At 39.3% G+C, this 22,708-nt stretch overlaps 3 protein-coding genes across 3 annotated transcripts in view; 1 reads left to right on the top strand and 2 right to left on the bottom strand.

Annotated features, from left to right (window-relative positions):
• The window catches only part of LOC106178982 (uncharacterized), a 31,891-nt gene extending 18,665 nt beyond the window's left edge, over nucleotides 1-13,226 (bottom strand). Inside the window, exons 1-2 of the mRNA XM_087013283.1 lie at nucleotides 13,081-13,226; nucleotides 642-1,511 (exon numbers count right to left, since the gene is read on the bottom strand). Of these exons, the coding sequence (XP_086869409.1) occupies nucleotides 642-1,511; nucleotides 13,081-13,204 (994 nt within the window). The 5' untranslated portion in view covers nucleotides 13,205-13,226. The remainder of the gene's footprint in view (nucleotides 1-641; nucleotides 1,512-13,080) is intronic.
• Nucleotides 13,227-16,330: 3,104 nt separating this feature from the next.
• On the top strand, nucleotides 16,331-20,185 carry LOC106171677 (uncharacterized). Its single transcript, XM_087013680.1, has 3 exons — nucleotides 16,331-16,489; nucleotides 17,273-17,784; nucleotides 18,256-20,185. Exons 2-3 carry the CDS (start codon nucleotides 17,297-17,299, stop codon nucleotides 18,746-18,748), a joined length of 981 nt encoding a protein of 326 aa, XP_086869806.1. The 5' UTR covers nucleotides 16,331-16,489; nucleotides 17,273-17,296; the 3' UTR covers nucleotides 18,749-20,185.
• A 686-nt stretch (nucleotides 20,186-20,871) lies between these two features.
• Nucleotides 20,872-22,082, bottom strand: LOC147761647 (uncharacterized). The gene is made up of 2 exons (XM_087013681.1): nucleotides 21,751-22,082; nucleotides 20,872-21,130 (listed from the first exon to the last, which is right to left on the bottom strand). The coding sequence occupies exons 1-2, from the start codon at nucleotides 22,055-22,057 to the stop codon at nucleotides 20,928-20,930; spliced, it is 510 nt and encodes a 169-aa protein (XP_086869807.1). The 5' UTR covers nucleotides 22,058-22,082; the 3' UTR covers nucleotides 20,872-20,927.
• Between the last annotated feature and the right edge of the window lie 626 nt (nucleotides 22,083-22,708).

The raw sequence follows: 22,708 nt of genomic DNA, 5'->3' as shown, positions 1-22,708 counted from the left end.
GATTTTTACAGCTGTTTTAATCATTAGATTAATCAGATAATGTTCACTCATCTCAAATTAAAACAAATCTCCAAAACGAGTTTTCAAATTTCACAACAGCTACGCAGGCCATACAAGGTAAGTTGTCCAGTGTTGCTAAAAGAGAAATCGAGAACTTCACGATTCACTAATATCGGAGCCTTATTCTAAATCCTATCCTGGGGTTATTGCTGTCGTGTTACTGTGTCAACTCAACCGTTCCGTAATCCCCCATGTCATTAACTAAAACACGCCGCAAAGGAAAATAAACAAAGTAGCACCCTAATACATTATTGGGCCTATTTTGTCGCTGTATCAACAAAACAAACCACGTACGACTGCTATTCATTTACGTGTGGCTTGGAATGAGAAAAGAGGACTGAAAAATTGAAGTTGCGAGTAGAAATCTCAGGGCGGTAGGTGACATTGTCACCTCGACTTCATATAAATGACATTTATATTTTAAGAAACCCATAAATGACAAAGCACTGTAGCTAGAAGGGCTCGAACAGATACTTTTTGTTACTACTCAGGCTCAAATGTGGCATATAAAAACATCTTATCAATCTATGGAAAAAGTAATAAATCGGACAAAGAATTTTAAATAAACCCGTCAAACTTACCGATATATTGGCCACCCTTCAGCTCACACATTGATCTGGATAATCCGAAGTCGATATAAAACACAACAACAAGATGACCGAAGTTGGCCCGGGGGTAGGGGTCCAAGGTCAACACCGCATCGTGGGTGCCTGATCGTGACAGACCCCCATCCGGTAGAATTGAGGACAGCCGCCCGGATGGTACCGGATCTGCCAGGTAAATATTGAGTTCTGACTTCTTAAGTCTCACTAGCTTTTCACATTCTCTCTCCGTAGTGAAAAAGACATCCTCACACGTCAAATTTGTCACATAGTTATACGCGGCGTTGGCCCACCGTATTTGTTTCTCTGAGGCAGGGAGCATTGTTGTTGTTACTGTTGTAATGTTGTATGCCTCCTGTTGTTGTTGTTGTTGTTGTTGTTGTTGTCGCACAAGCAGCGGCTGCTGGTGCAAACTTTGATGTTGTTGTTGTTGTTGTTGCTGGTGTTGCACCGCTGTACCGTTACTGTCACTGTCAATCCTTCGATTACTGTTACTTCTCCCGTCACTGTTACTGTTTGCCGTGTTAAAATGTACATGGTGTCTTCCCCGGTGATTGTCATGAAGGGCAAGACTTTCGGCACGGTAAAACTGACTCGTCGTTAGCAACAGTAAAATCCCACATAACAGTTTAGCCGACATCATCAACATCAACGCCCCGGCGTGTGAGGACGGTCTCGCGTCGGCCATGGCTCGGTGTATCAGCTTGAGTCGCAGTTTAAGTCCACCCAATGCGACGCTGCCTATCTCCGTGCCTTTACTACCGCAGTCTTTAAGTTTTAGCAGCACTTTGTTGCCTGTCGTTGGTTCACAGTTAACTAGCCCCGACCGTGCTCTTTCTAGACTTGTCCCTGTATGGAATGAAAAGAAATAAATGAGAACCGAGCTAGATATAATGTTGTTCTCCGACAGCTAAGTACAGCACTGCGGACTCATGGCAAGCAATCACGTTTCGCATAGCAAGGATTTGTATTTAAATGGCGCGGTGTGAGGAGATCAAAGGACGCCGCCGGCCCTAGGACATAAGCATTGGAGCTCCAACAACGTATCCCGGTACGAGTCCATGCTTCCTATTTATTGGGTAAAAAATACACAGGTTCTTTAAGCGTCCTCCTGATTGGCTCAGCCGGTGATTGGGGCCTGCATTAGATGGTGCCACGGACTTGTAATTACGGGTAACGTTCTACACCTCTTCTGACCGCTGCCAACAGCACCGGTGCCGTCTTTGAAGATAGGCGCTCTGCCGAGATAGATATACCCTTTAATATAATCGGGCCAAGCTGTGCTTTTGCCTTGATTCCGATTGAAAGGCTGCCTTATAACGCGATTACATTCGACACGTTCGGCGAGAGTTTTCATTGATTACGCGATTCTACAGGTGTGAATGGTGGGTGACGTCATCAGTTTCAGCAGACGACAGGGGACTTGTGATGTGCTGTTGTTCAATCAGTGTTCAGTAAAAGGGTGGGTTTGGAAACGAAATAGATTAAGGAGCAACATAGGCCAGGTGATATTATCAAATTTCTTCCATAATCTTAGGCGGAAGATGAATGAAATTTACCTTTAGAGGTCGTCTGCCTCCAACTTCCGACCGCTGGTAAAGAGGTGTCGCGGTTAACGTGACGGCTGTCAGATGAGAGATTACGGGCTCAGATAGCGAGCAATTTAGGCCTATTAACAAATTGCTTCAATTGTTAAATAAAAAGTGCCTTTGAAACGGCTGTGGTTTGAAGCGCCGCCGTCTCATGCGGGACGTTTAGTCGTGTCTCGCAGGACAAATCCACCAGTCTCTTATTATTGTTAGTTGAACAAACGCCCCCTCAGAAAGGCAAAATTATATTCCAATATTTCCCCTTTCCGTTTTCTTACGGACGCTGACTCTCTCCCTATTTTTCAGCATACAGCGGCTCTGTGACAACCCACACACGGCAGGCTGTTTCAACTCGGTGTGTGGGGCGATAAAAACAATGCTAGAAATTTACATTGTACGTGGAAATATTAATTTATGTGGTATGTGAAAGGCTGGCTGGTGAACCACTTTACTGCTCAACTTCCAACCCCGTGTCTTCACAGAGAAGTCGAGCCGCGGCGCCCATATGTCATAGTCGGGCAAACATCTGCGAGCTGTATACCGTTTTGTCATAAAAAACCGCGAACACATCTTCAATATGGTCGTTAAATTAAAATTTATAATTGCGCAATTATTAAGTGGGGAAACGATTAAGATTAATGAAGGAAAAAGTGACTTTGTAACCGCGTCAAATTGTTATTTGCGAACGCTCTACCGAACCAGCATTTTGATAGCGGCTTGAGGTAAACAAATTTAGTCTTCAATAGAAAACGAATGAATAAATGAATAATTTCTTTAAAAGAAGACAGGGAAGACATGAATAAAAGATCAACAATGGAACTGTCAGAAAAGGGTATTCATGATTTAGAACGTAGTTAATAATTAAATTATTTTGACGATCTTCAGCTATGCTGTCTCTTGGAAAATAAAAAGCATATTTGACAAAAATATAAGTCTCTCTCACTTGTACTTCTCCTTTACAAAACTATGTGTTTGTCAATAATGCACTTGATAAAGGTTCATATCCAGTGCGTTTCCGCGTTTTCAACCTAAGACAGTCCCACAAAAAGATAATAATCCATCCTCCGCTGCAAAAGAACCGCCAAACTCGAGTCTGATTCTGTCGGAAATTTCTGCAAAATTTCTTAGAAACCGCCGTCTGGCACCTCCGAGTGCCTTCCATGTTCAGGTAGCGGGGGGGATTATGGATTACTCTGCAGTTGACTGTTGGCGTTTTTGTTTTGTTGTAGCAGTTTGGCGAGAGTTAATCGCTAAATAGCGTGAATTTACAAATTTCGAGTGGAATTACCTAATCATCATCAATTAGACCAAACCTTTACCGCCTTCATTTAAACGCAGCTGATAAAGCATTAGTGTTAAAAACGCGTCTCTGAACTCGCGACACGCCAAACAGTCAGACCACTTAAAGTCAAATGAAACACCCAAGTAGGTGTGAAAAGAATTGTTTTACCTTAAGACAGGCCAGAGTCGGTCCTTTTGAAGTTTTCTTTTCAGCAACCGGAAACTGTATGAGTGTGAAGGACTTGATAGTCAGTAAAGAGTGATTTTTTCGCGATTCATCTCGAACGCCTTGGAAACGGGGTAGCACGCGCCTGATACACTCTGCAGCCGCGGAATTGTCTTGATCCTTTGATCGTCTGCTTTCTTTATTGAAATGAAAAACCTCTCCACTTTAGTGAAGAAGGGTTGGAAGGGGTCAAGGAAGTGCAATGGTGTGATTGAAAAGAGGATTATACTGTTAAACCCAGGTGTTTCTAGGTATTTTGTCTTGTAGCTGTAGCGTGACCGCGAAGGACAACGCCGACGCAACAGTCCGCTTCTATTTGTCACCGCTATGTGAAGTGATTCGCACTTCTGGCTTAAAGCGAGCTGCGTACAAATCCCTGGTGTATAGTTGGTGAGGACTCTCCTACGAGCCCGGTTCGAAAATAATAAGGATTTATTTTGCAGATACGATTTCGTTTCAAATTCGCATATGCACGCACTTTTAGATCGAAATTTACCGCGTACATATTTCAGTTTCCACTATTTTTATCCCATTTAATCTTGTTTGCTTGCTTTTTTCAAACACCAGGCTTACTATTGCGCAAACCTCCCTGATTCGAGGACAGGAATGCGGTTTAAATAAGAATTAAGCATCGACTAAACAGCGCAACCACCCCCCCCCCCCCCAAAAAAAAAAAAAAAAAAAAAACTTTCAGCAATTTAAGGCCAAATTCTATTTTCCAGTTAATTTCATGAGATGAAAGGCGAATTTTATTGAAGGAGACGAATTACCTACCTAAAAAAGGGAAAATGTGATTTAGTTTTAGCTTTTAGACCAAAGGGTCTAGTCTACTTTGTCCATGGATATATTAGTGGTAGTCAAACGAAAAACAAATTGGCCCTTTAAATAATAATGATAAAAGAATGAGTAATGCTATCGCTACTTGCTTTATTTTATGGAACTATGCAGCATTCCTTTTGGATTACAGTAGTTCAATTTTTGTCAAAAGATTCATGACTGTGTCCAACTTTTTACTCAGGTATGATTGTAAAGTTCGGTCTTGGATGGAATTTTGAAATTGATGAAAATTTGCACTGACACAGAATGCAATGTAGCTGTATCTACAAAGTACAACTACCTATCCTATATAAGCAGCAACTAGCTGTTAGAATTCTAATTTGTAATTTCTCTAACCTTCTAAAGTCTTCTAAAGTTGTCACCGTTGGAATATAGTGAACCAGGTTCACCCTGAACTGAACCAAATTTGGCATCGAGTAAATGGCGCACTGAGCTTGTAAAACTTCCGGAAAATAGAAAAAGATTGATGGACATTGGTTAATTGACTAATGATAATCCGGTTTGCTTCAACACATACGAGTGTTTGAGGGGGTTTGTGGACGGGTTTCACAAGCCGCGAGATATTCTAAGACTGAATCACTTTCCTGCCATTTAGGGAAAACAACTTGTTATTTCGTCACATATTACCGCTGACGGGATAACGACTCCATTAATATTAATCTACACCAGTTGCTGTGGGGTGAAATATCTTTTAAAATTGGCATGGTTATCATAGTTATTTCACCAGCTAAGTGTCTTACCGGGAGACGCGTGGGCGTATTCATACAAATGATTTGTCATTTTTCTTCATGACGTGCAATTTCTCTGCAATTATCCCCGTGCTTCGGATAAATAAAAAAAGTTTCGAAAAAGCAAGGATTACTCAGTGAAATGCAGTATTTCCGAGTAGATCTTTAAAACAGTTTTACCTGTTATAAGAGGTAGACAGTCTGCGTCGTGGGATTCTTTAATGACCGTTGTTAAATAAAATATCATAGAAAGCCACACCTTTACAAATCCATCCATTGTGTTTTCTATTCATTAAAATTCTGTGAATTTAGCCAACGATCAGAGACGTCTGCAGCGGAAGTGGAAAAATAGTTCTCTGCGTGTCGTGGGTGTTGTAAAAAGCCATTTAGCGCTATGTCAGGAACTCTTTAATAATTATGGGCGTCTAAAGAGAATCGTTTATTAGAAATCGAAGAAAAAAAGGGAGCGACGAAGATACTGATTGTCGAGACAGGTGAAAACCGCTTCCTAATGATTTGCAAAAAATAGAAACGCCCGGTGTTTGTTGCGATCCGTTGCCATGCTCTTTTTATAAAAGATTCTACTTCAACATCGATCATATTTTTTTCACTAGTTTTGAGTCATAATTTGTTATTACTCGTGTTAAACTAAAAAGCATTAGCCCTCCCATGGATTTGTGTGGGACTGCACAGGGTCCAGGAGAGCTTCAAAGATTTTGGTTTTCCCTGTTGGTCGAGTTCCATGCTTTATTCTAGCCAGAACAAAACAGTCCCAGTCACCAGCAGTTAATTAGAATGCAATATCAATTGGATATCAGTTATAATTTCATCAATCATTAATATAATTATCAGATTATCGAATACCAATTGCACAATATTTACTGGGGTTACTTAATTAACTTAATTATACATCGATTTAACATCTCGGTACAGTAATCATAGGAGAAAGAAATCTGAGCCCAATCGTTTTCTAAGACTGTTTATGATGCTTTTATTATTTTGTTCTTCAAAGAACGTCAGTTTAACATCAATCGTTATTTACTATAATGTTTTTGCAATACGGAAATGAAAGGCATGGGGGTTAAGGTCCGTAAGTTGGACGCATGTTTACACATTATTTTTGTAGGTAAAAATATCGACTGGAAAATATAGTCGCTAATTTGACATGTCGATATTGTCGGGGAACTATTCCAACGTGTCACACCTGCTAATTAACCTCATCTGATGATGGCTGGAAGAGGGTGGGACGGGGCGTTTCCAGATCAAAATGGTGGAATTAAATCTTGTCTCCTTGCCAAAAGGAAAGAACGATTTATCTGCGATCGGTGTAATTACTGGTACAACGTCCAGATTGCACCGTTTTCACTAACCTGCTGTATAGGCTCTATAGTAGGCTCGACACCCCAATCCGACAAACAAATATTGCGTTTTCACAACCGCATGGTGTGATCGATAACGATAACTAACAGATAGGTAAAAAGATAATAAGTAAACGAACAATAAGTGAAAAGATAAATAAACATAACTTAATCAATAAATTAATTACTCATGGACTTGCGGTAAAAAGAGAGATCGAACGATTGAACAAACAAACAATATCTCGTGCATTATTTCCCGATGCTGGTCTCTATAAACTACCTGGCGATCAATCAGACAAACGGTCTTTAAACCCGGCATTTCGCCATTATTAAATATGCCAATTACTGGTTTCCCGCTAATATTACATAATCAAACACGTGCATGGCAAAACAGTCATAAAATATGAACTCATTAATCTGTTATTCTATTGTAGTTCATTTTGTTCCCTATAAATCATTCTCCTTTATTATGTCTATGAGGTTAGGAGAGTGCAGAGGTAATCAGTTGCGTTCAAAGTAGGAAATTTTACTGAAACCGTTTCAGGCCAAAAATACGTCACTAAACGACCAAATTGATCACCCAAGAATTTACCGTCAGCGGTGTGCGGGGGACCGCTCGGTTGATAAAGGCACTGTCACATCTAGCGTAAAGCAGTAACGCATGAGAAGAATTGCCCTTACGCAGACAAACGTAAGGGGCTCCTTAGACTTACGTCGTATACGTCTCGAGTACGCAGGTGTACCTTCTCTTACGCGGAGGGGGATAGGCCTACAATGTTTTGAGCACGTTCCAAAACAATTCCCCACGCTGCTTTATGTGGTAATTTTCATACGCTGGAATATGGTGATTTCATGAGCTCAAAGCTGTACGTATAATAGCTGTCACATACGATACTCATGTATATATGTACTTCTTTGCGCTAGGTGTGACTGAACCTTCGTTCTGCCTTACGAACAGTTGAAAGGAGTGTCACTGTGATGCACAGTGACCGAACGGTTTCCATTTAATAATAAATTAAATTGTTACTCAAGAGTCTCTCAGTCACATAGCGTCTTCTTCTTACCGGTTTTAACCTAGAACCAAGGCCTAAAAGAGATTTCAGTCTACATATGACGTCATTAGACAGCCACAAGTTAAATTTATAAGCGACGAAAAGTAGGACCTCTTGGTCGACATAACCGGCGATCAATTTGTACAGTTATTTACCTGCCTCTACTCTAGGTAAATCTTCGATTTTGAGCCCCTTTTCATTGCATGAACGGGAGAGGGAAAACTACAAACTCTGTAATGTTTTTTTAAAAATACTTCTTTATTCCATTTCGTTGCGCTTCTCCTCTCATTTATCTCATATTTTATACATTAATCCCCAAAGTTGTTGAATTAATGAAATCGTAACCAAACGTTATGATGCATTTTTATATAAATTTAAAAATGCCATTAACTGAATTTTGCTAAACCATTAGATAAAGCTTCATTTGCTTCTTTGAAACAATCATTCATAATGTATTCAGAAGAATCGAAAATGTCCACCCGAGAGTGTAGCAAAAGTCTACGTGCGTTGGTATGTTTTTTTTTTTTTTTTTTTTTTTTTTTTTTGGGGGGGGGGGGCTAAGTATTGTAAACAAACTATAGAAGAAATATGCTGCCTTTTAAGACATGAAAACGTTTTGAATTTGAGATTACTTGCCGTGTAAAAGGAAATTTTAATACAAAGTTCATGAAAACGTGAGAGAGGGGAATTATAGATCTTTCAAAACAGAGAAAAAACGTAAGAGGTCTCATGAGAAGTATCTACAAAAGTCAGAATTCCGTAACGTAAAAGATAAGATATTTTTATCTACATGCCGCACAATCCACACAACGGATGACCTTTTTCCGACTGTGCTCGTGCCGCTTGTATTCAGAACAGTTTCAGTTCACTTCGTTTTTATACATAAATCTTTTTTATTTAACATATGTTCTCTGCTACAACCAGTCAGATCCACGAAAAATATCATGAAAATAGAAATATCAAATCACCAGCGTCTGTGAAATATCGGGGTGATATCGTCATCAAAGTATTTTAAAAACGGTAACCTAATGTAGAAGAACGTAAAACGGAACGCGTTTTGTTTAAGATGGCATAAGTGCACGTGCCAGTTCGTCATCTCGGTGAGAGGGCTAAGAGGTCGTGACGCGAACAAAGAGAAGTCAAGTGTGTCTACCGCCGTGTCGGGAACACTGGAATGCCAGTGTCATGGCAGAAGCGTTTGCCTCTCTTATTTGTATTGAAAAAGATATTCACGACGTTTATCTTTAGTGCAACTGCTCTCTCTCTCTCTCCATTGATTGCCAAACGAATAATCCAGGTAGACGATGTGATAACTAGTAACGTTTAACTGAAGTATACGTAGCGAAAACATTGGACCTGATATTGGATCTTAGGGAGCGTTCCCATCGTACTAGCTGGATCGATCTAACTGTGTGGGAATTCTCACTAAAATTGCATTCAGTGTAAGCGGCTGAAAGGCCTACGATAGTCAATTACCCCCTATTTACTGAAAGTGGCGTGCCAGACAATTAAGCTGATTACACTGAAAGCACTTAAAAGCAAGAGGCCCCACAGAGTAAGATCGATCCAGCGGTTGTGATGGATTTTTTGGAACGCAGTCTTACTAATCAGGTACTACTTACGCAGAGATTTTTTCTGTACTTAAGAGACCATTCCCACAGATATTTAGATCGATCTATTCCCCTAGAGAGTCTCACTAGATTGTTGTCAGTTTAACCGGCTTAAATGTCTGTCCCGCCTACTAAAAGCTGTAAGGGGGTAATTAACTTTTGTGCGCGCTCGGCTCCCAGAAGCCGACAGCAGTTTAGCGTGAACCCCCAGGGAGTTAGGTCGATCCAGATGGATCGATCTAAATCTGTGGGAACCCAGTCTAAGTTAAAACACAACTGGATGAATCGTAACATTCACGTTTACCTTATGACACAAACAGCCTTGTCGAAGAGAGGGGACGTCTGTTTGCCACAGTTTGCAGTACTGAAAACAGACCACCATTCTGTGGAGAGCCATTTGGTTGGTGATGTTATGAGGCACCAAATAATACACCAATGTCAGAAGGGAATCAGTATGTGCGTTGAGGTGTGATCGGACCAGGGGTTGTTTGTTATACATTGTAGCCTGATGACACACCTCCCACAATACGGGTCACTATTTATAGTTATATTCTACGGCCCGATATTTACACCCGATTTCTTCCAAAACAAAAACCGGAAGTTGGCACAAAGGATGACCGACGGGCGGATAGCCATGGGTACAGCAAACCTTTGATTAACGAATCAAAAATTGATTGGTTTGCGCGTCCATTCAAACGGTTAACGAAGGACGCAATCTTTGTTGGTGTTTTGCAGAGTGTTGCAGCCAGTATCTGTTGTTTGCATGTGCCAGTTTTAGGAGAGCCACAGTCTTTATTGTCGCTTGATTTTGTTTACAAAACGTCAATCTAAATTTTGGTTAAATTTATATTAGGACGCAAGTGAAGCGTAGGCTGTTAAGTGAAGACGGTGAGACAGTTATGAAACTCCATTTCCATCCCCTATGGCCAGTCTAGGTGTTGTGGCCCGTTTTCAAACTCTCAATTTAAGAGCAGCGAGTTTCCCCTTCCCGTGCCTGCCGTCCCAGCACGCCCCACTCGGCGAAAGAAGCTGAAAGAGGTCTGTCCCCACTTTTAACTCAGGATGACATTTTTCCAATTCACCGTAATTGTATGAAATGCGGTAAATTTTAAGAAATGGAGCAATCGAAAGAGTATTACACACAAGGTCTCTCGAAGAACTAAATTCCTAAAGTGACGTCACTATAACGTAACGTGACAACGCAGTTGTGAGACGCGCTGGCCGAGTAAAATTTCCGTCTGATGATTTTAAATCACACAATTTAGTCGACGGATGACGAAGCGCTATTCATACGCAAATAATAAAAAACAGTGCCCTATTCACGAATTAGTACAGTCGGAAATTGCTGATATACAAAGAAATTATTTGAAAGCAAACGAAATCCAAGTTATGTGGCGAATTAATGATTTTTTTCCTTTTATTTTTGTCCAATGATGTGAGTCGACAGAATAATTGAAGCCACGCGGGAGACGCAGGTCGTTATGCAAAAACGCTTTGAAATCCTGTGTATTTTGTGCAATCACTGATTAAATTTGGCTTGTTTTTTCAACGGATTGACACGAACAAATTAAAGTTAACTTTCTCGCATTTCAGAGGTTTTTTTATAATCCAAGAACAGCTTATATCAAAGTAAGCGATATATTTCAGAAAGTAGCAGCGCACAACATTTAGTTTAAAATGTCCATAAACGAAGATGAAGAATGGCAAACAACATAACAACATGGACAGTAAGAATTATCATTGTTGAGAGAGAGAGAGAGAGAGACGGAAAGACATCGGGGAAGAATGGAATAGACCCTCAATTCACCAGCGCAGGTTTCAAAAGGATTTTTACACGTTTCAAGAATGGAATTTATCACGAGTCCACGAGCTTGCGCGTGAGTTATCAAGGCGGGTCTGTTTGCTCAGAGGATCAAATTGTCTTGGAGCTCACATTTCAAACGGCTAGTTGTGATTCTATCTGGCACGTATATCAGCTCTCAGTTTCAGCCGGGATGGACACCGTGCTCGACGCCTTCCGGTGTTACGTAAAGACCACATTAACGGTGGGGAGACGTAGTGACACCCATGCGACCATGAAACTGGCGGACAATTTGGTAGATTTTTTTTTTTTGGTCTTTCACTTTCGTCTGGTGTATCAATAAATAAATAAATAAATAAATAAATAAATAAATAAACATAACATAACATAACTTAACATAACATAACATAAGTGAAGACAATGGCTATAGTAAAAAAAAATTTTGCTGTTATATAATTTTAAAAAGTCTAACATCTCGAGTGATTGTGAATAAAAAGGGAGATACTGACGTAGTTAAATTAAATTTAATCAAACAAAAACGATCTAAATCATTTTTGTCCGCATTGAATGAAAGGCGATATACCGCCAGTGAAAAAGAACACCATTCTAATATACCCAAAGGTAAGCTCCTCTTAATATTTAATTTATTAAAAAAATTAGCAGATATCAATGAAGATATAATACTTGGTAGAGAGCTGTGCCTTCAAAGCATTCTTGTCAGTGCTGTAAAAAGTGATTTTTTTACCTTAATTTTTCGTATTTTCCACGGATCGTGTGATTTAATGACTTTCTTTTCATTTTGATCATAAGTAATTACAAGAGTGAAAAGGGAAGGTATTAATGTCCCTGTCTTTCATTCTTCACCGGCGCCGCAGGGAATATTAAGGCGATACAAATTTCGAATTGTTCGTTGTTCTTCAGAAGTTTTTCCATTGAAGGGTTTCAGTGTCACCAAGTAGCCAGAAAGCACTTGCACATTATCTTCTGACTGCTTTCTCCAGCCGTATTTTGTAAGATAGTGTGAAGTACTTAACTGAAAGATGAGGTTAAAATTTGAGTTAATTTGAAATTGTTTTGTTTTGATTTATCTACAGTTGTTTTTCCTGAATTAGAGACAAGGGCCTGTTGCTGTTATTGTTCAAGGTTGTACATATAGTAGTTTATTATTTCTATTTTTAGAGAGGTCATAGGATAAATATTTAGACGTGAAAAAATCTACTTCTAATCCCATATTCCATTACGACAAAAAATTATGCATTAAAGGAAAAAAAACTTCATACGTCAAACATACCGTTATTTTGAAAGAGTTTTATAACTTTAATTTAAATCATGAAGTCGGCTTCTTCTGATACCGATTCCATTTTGCTACGCATGCGCAATGGTTACTTTTAATTAGCTTTCGGTGATGATCAAGAGAACCCAGAAAAATAAAACTAAACAAGGAATAAAGGAGTCTGAAGACCGGCTCCTCTGTCTACACGTCCGTGACGCCATTCCCTTTGATGTTAAGGCTGGATAGAGAGAGAGGGCGGGATCACGCGTGAGATAACGGCAGGCAAGCGTTCTCGAATCTCCCTCTCTAAACGCAACGGTCTTCCCCTTTTTAATCCAAAGCTTAATGAATAAATATGAAAATGCGAGATTAAAGGCGCTATAATAATGAAATACGGATGAATGCAACACGCTTCAGTAAAAAAAGGTAATTAAAAAGAAATAACGTTTACTCGAGTTGGTGCGTTCAACGCTCCGTGTCACAGGCTGTCGATCTGAATGTCAAACAGGCAGCAGGTACACGTAGGCCAAGCACTGCGCAAAGAGCGGGAGGGGGGCACACATGGCTGACAGACGATTGAACGCATGCATTCTGTCACGTAACGTTGTGAGTGTTAGGGCAAAGCCCAGTCGATTATGACACCGTTGAAGTCCCCGTGCTTACCTTTCATACAGACAGAGACCTCCTTTACCTTGTCCTCGGATTTTTTCCCCGCTGACCGCGCGTTCTTCAAGTTGTGAGCGCAGACGATTTGGAGAGATGGGGCTCTGGCCAAGTCCGCCGCCATTGTTTTTTGCGCAGACGACAACGCTGTTCCGCGTCGTGATCAGAGGTTTCAACAGTAACATATACAAACAGATAAAGTCAGATAAAACGGAAATAAGGTTCAGCCAAGAGTTTGATATAACATTACTAAATACGCCATTTTATCTCTCCGAAATGGCGGCGACATAAAGAGAACAGAATGCGGTACCGTTTAGAAGTTGGGTGTTAATTTCAAAGTCCATAAAATTGGTACAAATGCTATTGTAAGATTTTATGCGAAATCCTTTGAACAAATGTAACAATGCAACTACAGAAAGAGACAAAAAGGTGTTCTTTTTCATCCAATTTCTGTAGTGACACTCACAGTCGACTGTTATAACATGTTGTTACGTTTTTAACGGCTTCTTACCTGAGCATAAATACTTCCTCGTACTTAGCTTAATAGCATATATACATTTATACGCCCAAAAAACATTGAAAAAAAAGTAACTGAGCACACAACATTTCTTTTTTCGTCTGCTTTGATACGTAAATCTATGTGATTTTGATTCCAAAATGGAGAACTGTTGTCATTATCTGTCGCATAACTCCAAATCGACATCTGTAACAAAATGCTTAACGTAACACCATGTTTTTTTTCTTTTAGCTTAGACATATGGCATTGTGCATGTGTTAGGCCTATAAAGCATTAGTTAAAATGTTACAGGGGCCGTAGCGATAGTCCGAAGGTTCAATAGTCCGAAGGTTCATTGGTCCGAATGTTCACTATAGAACCTTCGGACCAATGAACCCTTGATTAAAAAATCGATAAAAATGTTACCACTTTTCGGACCAATGAACCTTCGGACTAATGAACCTTCGGACTATCGAGACGCCCCCATGTTACATACAGTAGGTGAATGCTAAAGAAGCATAGGTCAATATTTATTACGTAATTGGCATATGATACGATATCATAACTGGAGATTTGCTGTGTGATAAAACTTCTCGTGAACCTCCCTGACGTCATAAAAAAAAGGTCACGTCTACCTTTAAATTTGTCACCCCTGCCCCATTGTTTTATGATGCCGCAATCAACCTTACACGCGTGACGACTTATGTCAACGGAAAGTTGTGTTGTCCCATGACCTCCTGGCAGAAAAAGTCTGCGCCTCGGTCATTTTCTATGTCAGCCAAAGAACACACTGACCTCGTCCAAATCAGTAATTGTATAATATCAATGAGGCTAAATGATAGGTGAGTTTTGACATCACTTGTTCGTTTGTTTTTTGTCTTCGCTTGTAACGACAGAAAGTACAGTGAAAACAATACGGGCACGGAGCAACTACAACCGTACATATCTTGGTTTTCTTCATCCCGAATGCGCCCATAAGACAGATATATGGCCCAGCTTAAGACCCCATTTCCATAGATTTTAGATCGATCGATCTATCCCTGTGGGGAGTCTCACTAGATTGCTGTCAGCTTAGCAGGCTTAAGCGTCTGTCCCGCCTACTGAAAGCTGTAAGGGGGTAATTATCTATGGTGCGCGCTCGGCTGACTGCAATTTAGCGTGAACACCCAGGGAGTTAGGTCGATCTAAATCTAAATCTCTGGATCGATCTAAGTCTCTGGGAATACAGCCTTAGATGTATTAAATGCCCTAACTTTTTGGCAGCCTTCCACCAAGGAGTTATAACTCCTTGCTTCCACACTAAAGTGTCCATTGTTCAGTGACGTCACCAAATTAAGTGACTTACATGAAACAAGTATTTTATGGACTTTGTTCTAGGAGTGAGGGCTGAAAGAGAAACTGATTGTAATGAAGGGCCATTCTTTTCAACAAAAACCGACAAGTCCGAACATACGCCATCGATCATGGTTCAAATTCTTTAAGTGTTAACTAAAGCTCGTGCTAGACATACTTCCACGGAATAATTTATACGTCTACTTCTATTTTAAAATGCAGTGTCTTTAAAAAGACACGTGTTTTTGCTCGTGGGAATGCATAGACCTATATATCTTCTCACATGTGGTTTCAGAGTGTTCAGACGATTCACTGAGAGTATTGGTATTTTGTACAAATGCTTCTAAACGCCGTTAGCCTATGTAAATTGTTGTAATTAATGGAAACTGGTGACATGGAGGTTTTCAACCCTCCAGCGGGGCACCTGTTATAGTAAACGATTGAAAATGGTCTATTTTTGTGTTATGTGAAACGAGTAGTCCTGGGAAAGCTGGTGAACGACTTTAAAATGGTCTTCACATTTGGTTATATACAAATCATGGTATGTTTCCAAATTGCAAAATGCAACATTTCGTTATTTTTATAAATAAATAAATTAATTAATTAATATAAGCAAGCAAAAAAAGAAGAAGAAAGAAGGAAAATCTTTATGGTCACTGATCAACGTGGGGCACGCGTAGGTCTGTTGTTTTGGGGATTTTATTCATTTTAAAGACTTTTGACCCCCCCCCCCCCCCCTTATAAAAAAATCCGTTCAATCATATGTCATTAGTTTTGCTGTAAGGCCTAATTAAGGGATCGTCGGTTTTTATCATTTTTTACTAACCCTACGCTGGGGGGGGGGGGGGGGGGGGGGGGGGGGGGGGGGGGGGGGAGGGGGTTAATGCCATCTAAACGCTTTTGAAAAATGATAAAAATGATCCAAATTTCTGTTTAAGTGCGTTATTTTTAGCCTTTCACCATTGACCTTGTACAATCTAAAGGGAGGGTGTGGAAAAAGTCTGCCGACTTGTGAAAATGATGATATAAATGGATGAACCGGGGCCGGTTAAGTCTCGCTTAGCTAGTCAGACAATCAAGTCAATTGATAAAGGGTGATGAATCTTTCTGAAAAGGAAACTGATAACGAGATATACTTATATAAGAGGGGGGGGAGAGAAATTAATTCAAAAAAGGGGAAATGTGAAAACATTACACAATATTACGTTTATTAGCAAATAATTAAAAACAAAACAAAAGTTTCTCTCATATTTACAAAAACTCATCACTCTCTTCTTATCGTTAAAATGACATATGATTTAGCAAACACCTTGCGTTAGGATATTTATGGATCCATTTGCTCAGACGCATACTATACGCCACGAATGAGTTTCTGTTATTTCACAGTATCGTATTGCAGTAGCGCCATCTACAACAGTGCTCTTTTGCTCTTTCGCAAAGGAGACCCATATCGGCCGATTGCAAAATATTTGTAAATAATACATCTCAAGGGGTCGTCACACCTACCTCTGATTCCCCAAAATTGATCGCACATAGTCAGTTCAAGTATTGAATTAATACCTGCCACACTTAACTACAGAGGTAAGAACTTGCAGGCAGTTTTTTTATTGTTTTCTATTTAATATATTGGCCAGATTTCAACTATATATAATACTTTTTTCAAGTGAATCTTCAAAGTCAAAGATGACACACTTACCGTACTTACGGTTACTTATGGTGATTTTTCTGACCGTGCACTCTTCGTCAGACTGTAAAAGTTGTGATATAAGATTTTTATTACTTCCGGCACTCTGAGTCTTAAACTCTGCTCTATAATTTTTAAAGTCCTCTTGCACACGTGCTTATCTAATCTAGTTTTGAAATGATTTATTGATTCAGCATTCACCACTTGGTGTGGTAGGCTATTTCATATGAAAGGTTTGCTATTCTCACAGTAAAACTGTATTTCCTTATGTTGAGTTTAACTACCTGCACGTAAATTTTCTTAGAATGCCCCCCCCCCCCCCCCCCCCCCCCTGTAACTGAATTTTTTCCTTAGTTGAATGAAGTCTGTGTCATATATGCCACTGAGTAATTTGTTAACTGGAAACTTTCATTACATTTTGACATTATTATTTGTCTTATGCTGACTGGTCCATTTAAAAACATGGCCAAATGTTTTAAATTTTATTTTGACAATATCAGGTTATTCTTGATGAACAAAGAGCTCTCTCTTTCATAGATGACAATGAGCATAAGTAGTGCTGTAGGTTGTGCATTGTTTTCACTTAAATTGAACAGTGTATCCCCCCCCCCCCAAAAAAAAAAAAAAAATTACACTTACCTAAACAACAGTATGTTTTTATTACTTGTCTCATTGACTAGGGTTTGAACAACATAGTAATACTGATGGGAAGTGGAGAACGGGGACGCAGAGGAAGAGCTCATCGCCGTCGCCATCGTGCACGAGCACATCATCGTGCCCATCACACAAACCACCGCAGACATCACCACCGTATCCACAGGCACCATGGTAACGTGACATTGCACCTTGGCAATTTATTTTCTGGCCGTAACCAACCTAGTGGTCCAGCGATTCCTTCAGCAGGAACCACAGCGAGCTTTGCCATACAATCTCAGACATCAGTGCCAGACCAGAGACAACGCATATGTGCCTGTTTTTTAATTATATGTGGTGTTCTATTTGCCGTCCCCACTGGAGTGCTGGTCACATCAGGGATATCTGGTGGAAGTATAGCCACAGGTGTTCTGATGGGGCTGTTTCTGCTCTCTGGGATTATTCTGTGTAAGGTTTGGCAGCGTAGGACACAGGGCGCTGTGCTACAGACTGTTACGGCAGCATACGACCCTGAGGGACAGCCACAGTTTACTGCTGGGTAAGAACACAGGCTGGTTTTACTTAAACATATGCCCACACACACACACGTGCATGTACGCACACACACACACACACCATGTTCATAATTCTTAACTAATCATTCATCCCTGTGATATTAAGAAATACAACAGCAAAAACATCATTAATAAAGATAATGATGATTAAAATCAGTTTGTTAGTTTTATACTAGGAAGTACAAATTCTGACTTAATTGTTTACAGTGTAAATGTAGTTGCTGTTAGCAAACAGTCCAGTTTGATGAATTCCTCTTGTACTTGACTCAGTTTGACTCCCATGAAATTTTCTCTCTCCTCTCATTCTCTCTCTCTTTTCATCACTTCATTCTTTTTATAATAAAATACTTTTTCCTGTTTAGCTGTATATTTGTGTTTATAAATAAGACTGAGATAGATGAAATTATACCACAAGGAATCTGAAAATAATAATTCATTTCTCATTACTTTTTTAGAGCACAGCCTGGGACAACAGTGTATTTCAACACACCTCATGGGACCACCCTCACATACCAGTCAGATAGTGCTAATCTCAGTGGAACTGCAACTTCTTCTAACCAAGACTCGAATGCAGGGGCACCCCCAAGTTACTGGGACATTACTCAACAAGATTTACAAAATGGGGTCCAGCAAAATGCTCAGTCTTGTTCTTCGGTTTATCCTGCACATCAGTATAATCCAGCGCAACCGTCACCAGGGGAACTGTCTCCAGGGCAACCATCTCAATATGCAGCTCATTCTCAAGATACCTCACAAACTGAACAAATCAATTCACAGCCACAGGCTGATGAATACCCTCCCCAGTATGTACCACCTACAGGTGAGGGACAGCCTACAGAAGCTCCACCCATATTTGAAGGGCCACCCCCTGAAGCTCTGCCCCCTACATCTGATGGACAGGAGCATCTGCCTGCCCCACCTACATATGAAGAAGCACAGGCATTGTGAATGACTTATTCTCATCACTGGTTATTCATGACTGTATATAAATGTATGATTTATATCTGTATGCAAACATTAACTTGGCAATTTTGTACATTGCACAGAATTTTAAAGATTTTAAAAGATAATTTCCATTTTTCTGATCCAAATTCATCCATTTAGTCTGTTGATCATGCGAAAGGACTGCACATTTTCTACACTAAAATAAAGTGGTTCCTCACACGTTTAATAAATCAGTCTCATAGTAATACACACTGAGGAAAGTCATAGAGTGGCCAAAAGCTCTGTAAGGCACAGCTTTATTTTTTGTGGAAATGAAAAGTTTATTAGTGTAACGTAATTTCCCATTTATTTATTTACTTATTCATTTTGTGGTTTCAATGCTTGTAATGTAAACCCAGTCCCAAGTGTATTTTGAAGAATACACCACATTCAGACCATGACCAGAGGTGAAGCAGAGCTCTTGAGGTATTGTACATTGTTAGATTTGTTATTCCTGTTGACTACCAAGGCATGAAGGAACAATAAAGACGAGCCACTGTAAGTTCCCCTCGCCTCCAGTTTATATTGCAACTGACCAGTCAGAGAAAAAAAAGATTTCTACATGAAGTTACTCTTTGAGCAGCTACAAAATAAGGGAAGGAACTGAACACACCTTACACAGAGAGCATTATTATTTTTTGCTGTTTCATAGGGTATATTTCATATCTGTGAGATCAATGAGAACGACCCATTGACTGGGTTCCCATACTTAGATCGATCCATCTGGATTGACCTAACTCCCTGGGGGTTCTCGCTAAATTGCTATCAGCTCAAGAGGCTTAAATGTCTGTCACAACTACTGAATCAGATAGGGGTAAAGATAATTACCCCTTAACAGCTTTACCAAACGTGACAGACATTTCAGTTGACAACAATTTGGTGAGACTCCCCAGGGAGATAGATCGATCCAAATATCTGTGAGAATGGTCTCGTTGGAATCTGTCCTGACACTTGTGTGGAAGTACTGGTACGTCTGTGTTACCATGACAACTACAGTTGACTGTAACCTTGAAACTGATGTACTAACAGTTTATTATATGCAATAATAAATATTTTTGCATAATTTTTATTGACATACTATGTATGCAATATATATGGATCATTTTTAATGCATTGAAATGAATGTTATTGATGAATTATATCTTTTATAAACTGAATATTTAGTGTATTTCTTGGTATTTAGTTCTTTGATTTTGTTTATGAATTGTAGTTAAATCAAAAGTACAGGATTCATATAATAAATATATCATTGTTTACTTTTGGATAGAAAAAAATGCATATTTGTGAGCTTTATTTTTTGTAATGTCAGTTATTAAAAATTACTTGCAGTGTATTGATATATATGTATTGGGCAGCAGCCCAAGGTACATCTTCTAATTGAAAAATATATAAAGAAAACAATTTCGTATTCTGTAGTTTCTTTGTACTCAATTACGGGAGACATGTTTACAGTAGATTTTGCATAAAGTTTGAGGCCTAAAGGTTCCAGCAAATACCAAAGAAAAATATAAATCGGGAATGGGTTCTTGTCATCGCTCAATGTGACATTCATAGATGGTTACCCTTGGAAATAATATTTAAAGAGGTCATAGAAAAACAAAACATGGACTAACTTTGAATTTTGGAACGGATTAATTTGCCATTGGTGAGAACGAGAAATTGACGTTCACCCCAGGAAAATCGGTGTATGGCCAAATGAGCAGCAGTTATCCCAATAGGATGGTGGTCATTGCCATTGTAGACTTAGCTCTGGATAAATTTAGTTTTTTTCTCACAGTTTTATCATCTTATGCGAATTAAAAAATTATAGTATGATGAAATCTATTCATCTGAATAATTATATGAAAAAGAAGCGTCTGTTTTGCAGCAGCGTTAACCCAACAGGTAGACGAAAGAACCAGTGAACCTGAGAGTATAATTAATAAATTTACTTCTAATTTTAGTTTGTTTCCTCGAACTATTATCAACTGTTAAATAATTTATATTGTGTGTATTCAAACTTTATCCATAACATTTTATTGCCAAATAATAAATAAATATTTTATTAAATATAAATAAACAAGTGGTTTAGCTTTTCTTGATCAATGGGTAGCCCTGAAAAGGGCTGTTTGGAGGAATATGATAACTTCCTACATATGCTGCATTAAAACCTTGCACCACCAGAAATTCTGCTGCTAAGGAAATCTGGGCGGTAGGGGGCTGGTGCATTTACTGGGGGCTTGTAAAGAGGACTGTTCGGATTATTCCTCTCGTCCAAAGCGGGCACGTAAACGAACCTAGGTTTGGCAGGGGGGCAACCGAGCTTATGTCTCACCTTGCTAATGCTGGACTCACTGACGTCAAGGCCTGAAATAAATGAATGTACATTGCTATTAAATTTTTAGATAATAACGACTATGATATAAGCGTAATAGCTAATTTGAACTTAAAGGGATAATAACTCTTCGTATGAGATCTATATTTCACAATAACAACATTGTGAATAACTCATAGAAATATAATATATTCTGTTTTACTACAAAAACGGCAGTTATAGCTATTATTCTGATATCTGAACTTGTCTTTAGACCACGTGACCTCCATTGATGGCTATACTCTGTTAAAATCTCTTAAGAGATTTTAACAAAAAAACAAACTTTTTAGAAAAAAACCGAGGGCCAACTTTGAATGTAAAAATGGATTCATTAACCATTGGTAAGTATGGGAAAATTGTTGTTTACTCCAGGAAAATTCATTTTTTGGCCAAAACGAAGAGTTATTATCCCTTTAATGATTAATATCAAGACTGAGTAAAGACTAAATGAAAAATGCATGCGTAGTGCTAATGAGGATTTAACATTTATTTTATTCATTATCTACCAGCAACTTGCAGCCATTGGACTAAATTAATGTAAGAATGTAACGTCAAGTTATAATAGGGAGTAGTCGTGGTCAGTAACAAATACTACAGGAAAATTTCGTCTCACCTGTTTTCTTGTACAGAATGCTTTGCAGCTTTGCGGCGCTGGTCCAGGGGTTTCTCTTCATCGTTTTTCGAATGATATCATAATGCTGGGATTCGAATTTTTTCCCTGGTGGCAGCATCCCTTTGGTTTTCTTCCCCTTTGTATTTTGCTTCTTGGCAGCGGCGGCGCTTTTCCCAGAGGCGGTCTGTGACTGCTTCTTGGATGTTCCTCCACTTGTTCCTTTCCCTTGGCCACCCTTGGAGGAAGTGGCTGCGGATTTCCCGGCAACTGCAAGTGTAGAGCGTGCTTTGGTGTTGTTCAGAGGCATGACTGCTGAATGTGTGAAACTTACCGCCAACCCGTGGCTTTTTATACACACCTGAAGCCTGGACCCGCGCGTGCACTCTATTGTTTACTGAGGTACAGGTCACAGCTGATTGCCATACGGTATAATTAGTACAAAAAAAGAGAAACAGGAGCGAGATCGTACCGGTAGATTAATTCCTGATGACGCACAGATAATTATAGGGCTCGAAGGGAGGAGTCCAGGCGATTGATTATTTTGTACAGGTAGATTAATCATCCAGTGGCTTGATTGCAATCAAGGGAGGTATTTTTATTCTTTTACTCAAGTGTCATCCACGGCTAGCCGGATGACACCTCTGATCACAAGGCTGGAGGAACGCACCAAGTCTAGTTAATTATAGAGTACAGTTAGGATCTGTTGATCAGTATCTATGTCTTCAGGTATAGATAACCTACGTGTCAACAACAGTTTTAATGGTTGACACTAACAGTCAGCTTGCTACGGTGACTTGAAGTTGACATTTTTTTTTCTTTAAAAATTGATCCATTAAGACAGTAAGACATTTTTACAAATCATTATTTACTCAAAGAATGATGTACAGAATATTGATATTTCATAATGATGAATCTTGAGATTAAGGCCAACAAAATCATAGAAATACACGAATATCCA

The sequence above is a fragment of the Lingula anatina genome, chromosome 5, assembly GCF_051362555.1.
Source record: "Lingula anatina isolate TDL-2025a chromosome 5, LinAna3.0, whole genome shotgun sequence".
Classification (NCBI taxonomy): domain Eukaryota; kingdom Metazoa; phylum Brachiopoda; class Lingulata; order Lingulida; family Lingulidae; genus Lingula; species Lingula anatina.
This window is presented reverse-complemented; position numbering and strand designations above follow the sequence as displayed.

Bases quoted from the DNA above. Each gene is read 5' to 3' on its own strand.
- LOC106171677 (XM_087013680.1), top strand. From the start codon at position 17,297: ATGGGAAGTGGAGAACGGGGACGCAGAGGAAGAGCTCATCGCCGTCGC. The intron at 17,785-18,255 runs GTAAGAACACAG...TTACTTTTTTAG, and splicing joins CAGCCACAGTTTACTGCTGG to AGCACAGCCTGGGACAACAG.
- LOC147761647 (XM_087013681.1), bottom strand. From the start codon at position 22,057: ATGCCTCTGAACAACACCAAAGCACGCTCTACACTTGCAGTTGCCGGG. The intron at 21,131-21,750 runs GTGAGACGAAAT...CATTTATTTCAG, and splicing joins CATTCTGTACAAGAAAACAG to GCCTTGACGTCAGTGAGTCC.